The following is an 8,401-nucleotide window of genomic DNA, read 5'->3' on the forward strand; positions in this document are numbered from 1 at the left end:
AATTGAATTTTTATAAAAAAATTTATATGTGTAGCAGCAACTACTGTATATTAAATTTTTAGATATTAAAAATCTTGTAAAGATATTTTTATTTTAAAAATTTTAAGATTGTTTTTATTATTTTTTAAATTAATTGATTGATTTTATTAATTATCATGAACTGATCAACCAAAATTAAAAATAATATAATTTAACTATGTTACATTTTAGAAACATAATATTTATTAAATATTACTATTCTATAACACAACAATTATATTATTAGGCTTAATAATAATAATATTTAATGAATATCGTATTTCTAAAAGTTAATATAATCAAACCATATCAATTCACTAATCTTATTTAATTTACCGTGCTGACTGTCCACTTTATCCTCAGAGATCCATCAGCCTGGACTTGTTAACAACCACTATAAATTCTTGACATTGACCATGTCATGTCATATATATCTCAAATCTAATTCAAAAACCCGAAATACAGGCATAGTTCCTCGCCATTCTTTTAGTCCCATTCCGTTTTAAACTTCAAATCCTTAAAAACTCGAAACCAAACACGAAACTGTCTTGTTTTTCTCAGCTTCAGTCCCTGTCAGAAAACCAAACCAATAGAAAAGTTTCATTGGATCTTACACTTGATACACGTTTTTTAAGGTAACCCCTTTTCTTGTTATTCCTTGGTGGGTCTCTTGAATCTGAAAAGTTCAAACATCTTGAGTTGTTTTTTCTGTGTTTTTGTTGAAAGTTGTGAAGTCTGGGGTTTTGTTAATAATGATGGAGAGAGCAGAGTCAGGGCAGAAACTTTACACACGGATGCGTTTATGGGAATTCCCAGATCAATATGTGATTGAACCAACTGATGGATCTTGTGGTTCTTCTTTGGCCGTCAAAAAGGCTGACGGGTCACTGAATTTGATTGGTTTGTTGCTTTATTTTGCTAAGTTTTGTTGAATTCGATTGTAAAGTCTTGTTTTTTAGATTGATTGATTTGGTGGTGTTCGGTATTTTTGGCATTTAGATGAAGTTCCTGAGTGTAGCTCAATCAGGGTGCCTAAAATTAGGATCATTTTTGGTGTCATTGGGATGCTAAAGCTTGTGGCAGGTAATAAAGTTGTACTCTTTATCAGACAGCTTACGTTTTGATTGCTTGTATATGTTGATTGTGGCCATTTAATTTTGATGATCAGGTGCTTGTTTTTCTAATGGAATTGTAAATTAAACCAGAATGTAAGTTTTTTCAGTTAAGGGATTGTAGATTTTCTATTTTTATGACGTGGTTTTGTATTTCGCTATGTTTTCAGGGTCATACTTAATAGTTATCACAGATCGTGAATGTGTTGGATCCTACTTAGGACATCCAATCTATAAAGCTACATCATTGAAGATTTTTCCTTGTGACCAATCCGTTACAAATTCTAACGCAGAACAGGTAAGCCTGCTGCTGCTTTATTGTTTCATTGGCTCTAAAGGCAGCAAACGATTTGAATATTTATTCGACATAATGACTTTGGCAGAAAAAGGTGGAGAGTGAATTCTCCGGGCTACTTAACGTCGCAGAGAGGACTTCTGGTCTGTATTTCTCATATGACTCTAATTTAACGCTGAGGTGAATTACTTTTCCATTTGGTTCATGTATGTCTATTTTTAATCAAAGAAAGTGCATGCTCTCATACACATTCAAAGTTGTTGTGGAGACCTTAGGCGACTCTCTTAGTTGGCTTTCTTCCCGATGCACTGGTGGTTAAATTTACTAGATTATCCTATGGTTTGTATATTTCAGAATATGGGTATGTAGACAATATTTATGAGCTTGAAATTTCGTGAGGAAAAAGTGGTTGTAGGCTTTAACTCTTCAAGATTATCTTCTATAAGAAGTGCAAGTTGAAATTGTTAATTATGCATAAGAACAATGAACTTATGAAAAAAAAAAAAATGGCAGTTTTCATGTTGAAATTTTCATGAGAATCATGGTAAACTCAAAATTCCAAATTCAATGGGTAATGAATATTGAAAACAGAGTTAATTATTGAATTTTAAACAAGATGCTAATTGTTAAAAAAAGGTAGAACACTTCATATGAATGTTTCAATTGAGCAAAAGGCCATTGAATTTGGACATGTAATATTTATACCATTTTTATTCAATCAATTTAATTAATCTTAGCTGTCTGTTTCATAAAAGAAATATATTTATCTGTGTTTTCATATGCATGCATGTACATTTTTGAAATTGTAAACGTTTATATGTTTTGTTGTGTGACAGTGCTCAGCGATTGCATGATCTAGGTGATGAGTCTAAATTACTTCCTCTTTGGAGACAGGTAGCCCTTGGCATTTGAAGTTGATACTCTTTTTTGTTGGTTTTGCCTGCTATAGTGTATGAGAATATTGGTTTTCAATCTTTTGAGTCAATAATTTTTAAATATTCATTGATGTTTCTTGTGATTATTAATACCCATTGAATTGGACGTATTGCTTATTAATGTTTGTTCCAGGCAGAACCTAGGTTTCTATGGAACAACTATATGTTGGAAGTTCTCATAGACAACAAGGTTGGGTGTTCCCTTTACTTAACTTAATGTTCACTGTTTTCTTTTCTGTTGGGCTTCTAGCTAATGAAGTTCTGATCATATACTGGGTATCTCATGCAGCTTGATCCATACCTACTTCCTGTTGTCCAAGGCAGTATCCTTCCCAAGTTTTTGTTATTTGATATGAAAATAATCTTAGCTTGTGCATGACATAACCACTATCTGACTTTTAAGTGCCCATCCTTTTGAGTTTGTCCTCAACTGATGATCAGGCTTTCAGAACTTTCAAGCAGCCATTGGGAAAGAAATTGTTGATGTTACTCTGATTGCTAGGAGATGCACAAGGAGAAATGGTAATTAAAGCTTATTGGATAATGAAAATCCTGATATGTGCAGTTCATAGTTGCACTTCTTGTTATTTTAAAAAGAAAAGAAAAAACATAATAATTTCAGTTATGTGTATACTAAAGGGTGGTTGCGCATTAAAAGTGCATTCTGGATTTCAATTTTCAATCTTGCCATCCTTGATCATAAGTAGAACATTTTAGAGAATAATTACAAGTCTGGTGCCTAAACATCTCTCACAAAATAAGCTTGAAAAAACCATATTATAAATTTGTGTCTGAGAGAGATGTTGCCTTTTACGATATTGAACGGAAACATTCTAAATATCTCTCACAAAATAAGCTTGAAAAAACCATATTATAAATTTGTGTCTGAGAGGGATGTTCGATCTTTTCCTTTTACAGTATTGAATGGAAACATTTAATAACTGATTGTTGTGTACAATAACTGATTGTTGTGTACAATAACAAAGGATATGTGTTGATTTTTGACATCCTGTGTTGATAAAATTCAAGCCTTTTGTTCATGCTCTAGATCTAGTAGAAGTGTCCATCTGTCTGATTCTACCTATTGGTATATCAAAATGCCAATAGACATTCTGCTTTAAGTTTATTGAGTGCCATCCTTATTTGATCTCTCATCTTTGTTGACGATAATTTGACCTTTTGAAGGCACTCGTATGTGGAGAAGAGGAGCTGATTCTGATGGGTATGTTGCTAATTTTGTGGAAACTGAGCAGATTGTTCTGATGAATGGATTCACATCATCATTTGTTCAGGTGAAGTTTTGATATCTTTAATAAGTTACTATACTTATGTCATGGACTTACCGCATTATTTTGAGTTTCCTTCTTTAATGAGAGCAGCACTGAACATCACAAGAGAGTCATAAATGCTAAAAGGAAAGAGAAGTAGGGCCTGAAATTTCTGCTGAGCTAGGTACTCGAGGAAGGAATTTCATGAATAAAAAGAATAATGGTGTAATATGATGGTGGCTTCCATTTTGTTGGATAAATAATTTGGATAGTTGCTTATATGCTATCGATTGGATATGTTCTAGTGGCTTGCATCACAAGTTATGGTCAAACATGGAATTACCTCATGGTTGTCTCCTTCTCATGATACTTGGTTCTTTTTATTGCCTTGTAGGTTCGGGGTTCAATTCCATTTCTTTGGGAGCAAGTTGTTGATTTGACATACAAGCCCAAGTTTGAGATTGTGAGACCTGAGGAGGCTGTGAGTATTATGTGGTCTTTGCTGTTAAAATATATACTTTTGGGATTTGCTTCTTTAAATTGATGTCTTGCTGGTTGCCTTTTGCCCAGCCTCGAGTGGTGGAGCGGCATTTTCTGGATTTGAGAAAAAAATATGGGAGTGTATTAGCGGTTGATCTTGTCAACAAGGTGCATATAACTTTCATCTGATGAAACTTGGATAGTTAAATAGCATATTTTTTTTACTATACTATTCTACATGATGATTTCCAAATTAGAATGGCTTGGTAAATTTGGCGTGCGTGTATATACTGTTAAAGTGAACAATAGACATGCATATACATGTGAGTTGCGCATTCTACATGCAAACAAACTGCTTGTATATGCGATTTAAATTCCTGCATGTGTGTTTGTGGATGTGTTGTTTTTCTCTTTAGACACCTTTTCGAGTCATTTGTTGATGATCCACCTTCATCATGTATCAGCATGGAGGTGAGGGGCGCCTGAGCGAAAAATATGCAAATGCAATGCATCGTGTCATTAGTGATGATGTAAGGTAGAACTTCCTTACATGTAACCTTTCTTCTCTTTTATTTTCAAGACATTTCCATTTGATGTGAAAGATTATTGAATATTGCAGATATCTGCACTTTGATTTTCATAAAATCTGTGGGCATGTTCACTTTGAGCGCCTTTCAATCCTCTATGACCAAATTGTTGATTTCCTTGAGAAAAACATGTAAGTTTCACTAAAGAGCTTTTATTTCAAACTGGATATTTATTGTTTCATTTGCTCATGTGGAGGGACTCATGATTCTTCACTTGTATTGCATGCTTATGAAAGGTTGGTTTGACTTAAATAATTGATCACAGAATTTATGCTGTTCTCTAACCTGTCATTGGCAGGTACCTTTTGTTGAATGAAAAGGGTGAGAAAATGAAAGAGCAAACTGGGGTTGTGAGGACCAACTGTATTGATTGTTTAGACCGTACAAATGTTACCCAGGTGGGTTAATTTCCAACATTCGAGTAATTCTATTGAAGTATAGTGGACAGACTCAGAACATACATGAATCATATACCTGGGAAGTCGTTAGTTGTATTCTCATGGGGTCTTAAAGAGTGTTTCTTTCTTTCTTTCTCGCTTTTCTTTTCCTCTTTCTTTTTTTTTGATGAAAGGGTTCAGATTATTGGATTGTAGTGCCTCTGCCATATGCATGGATTCATTTAGCTGGTGATGCTAAAGGAACTGCACTTATAAGATTATTGTTGGACTGCTATCTTGAAATTAACAAATTTCTCTGAATAAAAGCTTTTTTTAAAACTGCAAATTGGTTCGGCTGTCAAAATTGAAGACTTTTCCTTTTTATATGGGGTGTAGAGATTGCTGTTATGTGAATATAACTCTTGCATGTTTGAATCATGTGCTTCTTATAAACAATAACTCTTGCATGTTTGAATCATGAGCTTCTTATAAACAATATTTAAATAATGTTTACAGAGCATGATAGGGCGAAGAATGTTAGAACTCCAACTTAGAAGGATTGGTGTTTTTGGAGCTGAAGAAACTATTAGCTCCCATCCAAACTTTGACGAAAGCTATAAAATATGTGAGTTCTTTCACATATTACATTTGCTCTAAAAACCATTTATGAAGCTTACTATTTTCTTTGCATCGATTTATTCTGGTCTATTACAGTTACCTGATTTGTTAACATCTCAATGCCTTTATTTTTTACTTTCTACTGTTCTTTTTATCTTTAGTATGGGCTAATCATGGAGATGAGATAAGTATTCAATATTCTGGAACTCCTGCTTTAAAAGGAGACTTTGTGAGGTACTTTCCATGGATTTACTCCAGTTTTTCCTTTGAAGAGACATGCATGCATTCTTACAATTTTTCGACTGAAGATCATTAGTGAAATGCATCTATGATTCCTGAAATGGCTGAGATGCATCTTGATCTCAGATAGGCAATTATATTTGAAATGAGTCGGTGCATGTATGGAAGTTGGTCAGGTATATGTAGTTGTACATGCTGCATATTCTCTGTTTACTTGTTTCTGGCCTTTTATTTTCATATTACTCCATGCTGCTGCTATTATGATGGCTATATTTGAGAGTAAATGATGGTGACATTTGCATTAGCATGAAAACTATTGGTTTTCTCTACTGTAACTTTTTTCTCTCTTGTGGAATTTCAGATTTGGCAAACGGAGTATCCAGGGGATCCTTAATGATGGCTGGAACTCCCTTGCCCGTTATTATTTGAATAACTTTTCTGATGGCACAAAACAGGTTGGTATTCTTCATTCTTTTTTCAGTGAGTTGCTTAAAATGACGATTAAGAAATTGTAATATTTTTAGAGTACTAACATTTAGCTCCATCTGCAATTCTTCCTTTTAGTCTGTAATGCTACAAATTTTTGCTTTGAATTAGTTGATGAAATCTTTTGTATTAAGAAGCTTCAACAAGCTATTCTCGCTGATCAATGTGAAACTTGTTATGCTGTATTAACCTGCGCTGTATGGGTGATCATGTATTTAAAGCATGGTTTACATGACCTAAGATTTATTATAAATATATGTTATTATTTTATTATGTTGTTTTTGGGCCCTTTTATACCGTTATTCCTGCATTGTGAGAAGACAGCCATCTATTTTGAAATTCTTAGTTTGGATCCTGACTTTTGATTTTCTATTTTCTTTTTCGGCATGGACATGAAGGATTCAATCGATCTCTTACAGGGACATTATATTGTTTCTGTAAGCCGAGAGACAACCCCTCCATCTCAAACAGGAGGCCTTGAGAGTGTAGCTGTGAGTACCAGTTGGCTGGAATTTAAATGTGTTTTGTGCATCTCTCTGGATTTTCAGTATCATGAATTCATGAAGTTCACAGCACAGATGTCTAAACATAAATTTGAGCTGAAATGCTATGTTTTTTTCTTTTTTTCTGGATATATGCAACCTTCTTATGTTAGTGGTTTTAGTTAGAACCTGGGTGCATCTAAATACTGTCTTGCTGTAACCTCATCTTTTCCCCCTGTTTTGCAGTCTTTCCCAGTGGCTTTAGCATTGGTCTTGATTGGGTTCTTTTTGGCCCTGATGTCACTTAGGCAAGGTGAGTTATGCTAATTTGACAAGAACAGCAGACAGTCTTTGTTTGCAGCACCTAACTTTGCTAAGCTAAATACGATCCCCGCTATTTCTATTTTTTTGGATTTTTTGTGCCTTGGTTCATGATATGCAGTTAAATAGAATATTGCAAGGCTTATGCTTCACGGTTACGGTTAGAGGATTAAAAAAGGCCATGCCTATTTAAAATTCTGTGTTTGATGAGGTGTACACGCTTTAGGACTCCTGCTAAAAAGCATGACCAAAGGCTACAAGGAAAATTATCTTACATGTCATATTGATCAATGACATTCTTCTTTTACACACTGATCTTCCATGCAGCTCGGTATGACCTCCGACACTTGTTCTTCTCAATCATGTGGGCTAGCCTTAGTGTTGCTATTGGAGCATTTGTGAAGGCAAATGGACGGATTTTCTGCCAACGGCCTCGTCTGAACAAGCCTCGACCATAATTATAGATTCAGAATGCTTACAGATTTCTTATCAGATTTTCAGCTTGTTGCTTATTGTTTTTTATTCTTTGAAACGACTTTTGGTTCTTGTATCCCACATATCATATCTAAAATCTGATGATTCCAATTTGAGTTTTTGATTTTCTTGTGCTCTTTTCATTATTTAATTGAAAGCATTTCTCTATACTAAAGTGTGAAAAAAAGAGGGGCAAGCAACACTAGATGTTTGCACGGAAATGCAAAGTTTCACAACGTTTCATGTATAGAAGATTGCTTTGCATATGGAGGCCGATAGAGGAGAAACTCTACCTGTAGATAGCATAAATGAACATGTGGTCAATTGGATTAGTTCTCATATAGCCTTGTACACACATGAAATCACCAGTGCCTCCTCTAATAGCTACCTCAGAAGGCTAGATATTATGGAGCACATTGCCAACAACGGAGATGATCCCTTGTGATTCTACAACCGTAAAGCGATCTTATTAACAAGAGTCTTGCTAGATTCATCGAAAGTAGATGTCATGCTGCTCCTGAAGTGGAAACAACTTTTGAAGATGGGTTGGATGTAATGGTCAAGAAATCTTGATAAGCATGCAAGGTGCCAATAGGTGATGTGGTTGGAGGAACTCCTGTTCCTACCACACCTTTTACTATGATATAACAGGTTTTGCGTCGAACATCACGGTTGTGGTTTACAAACTGGAGGGACAGGAGGCCATGG

At 34.7% G+C, this 8,401-nt stretch overlaps 1 protein-coding gene across 2 annotated transcripts; it reads left to right on the top strand.

Moving 5' to 3' along the window:
• Positions 1-409: 409 nt before the first annotated feature.
• On the top strand, positions 410-7,820 carry ATSAC1B (Phosphoinositide phosphatase family protein). Of its 2 annotated transcripts, XM_011023853.1 has the most exons (21): positions 410-653; positions 745-918; positions 1,018-1,101; positions 1,301-1,428; positions 1,514-1,605; positions 2,262-2,319; positions 2,494-2,550; positions 2,650-2,683; positions 2,802-2,882; positions 3,546-3,652; positions 4,023-4,109; positions 4,199-4,276; positions 4,573-4,643; positions 4,728-4,826; positions 4,994-5,093; positions 5,589-5,697; positions 5,852-5,924; positions 6,292-6,385; positions 6,815-6,907; positions 7,145-7,211; positions 7,547-7,820. In XM_011023853.1, exons 2-21 carry the CDS (start codon positions 771-773, stop codon positions 7,675-7,677), a joined length of 1,791 nt encoding a protein of 596 aa, XP_011022155.1. In that variant the 5' UTR covers positions 410-653; positions 745-770; the 3' UTR covers positions 7,678-7,820. The 2 variants fall into 2 exon arrangements, with proteins under 2 accessions (XP_011022155.1, XP_011022154.1); XM_011023852.1 differs by having other exon boundaries at positions 410-918.
• Positions 7,821-8,401: the final 581 nt, after the last annotated feature.

The sequence above is a fragment of the Populus euphratica genome, unplaced genomic scaffold (assembly GCF_000495115.2).
Source record: "Populus euphratica unplaced genomic scaffold, PopEup_1.0 scaffold12.1, whole genome shotgun sequence".
Lineage (NCBI taxonomy): Eukaryota > Viridiplantae > Streptophyta > Magnoliopsida > Malpighiales > Salicaceae > Populus > Populus euphratica.

Excerpts from the sequence above, each read along its gene's own strand:
- ATSAC1B (XM_011023852.1), top strand. The coding sequence starts at position 771 with ATGATGGAGAGAGCAGAGTCAGGGCAGAAACTTTACACACGGATGCGT. Across the intron at positions 1,606-2,261 it reads GACTCTAATTTAACGCTGAG|TGCTCAGCGATTGCATGATC; the intron begins GTGAATTACTTT and ends GTTGTGTGACAG. Across the intron at positions 5,094-5,588 it reads ACCGTACAAATGTTACCCAG|AGCATGATAGGGCGAAGAAT; the intron begins GTGGGTTAATTT and ends TAATGTTTACAG.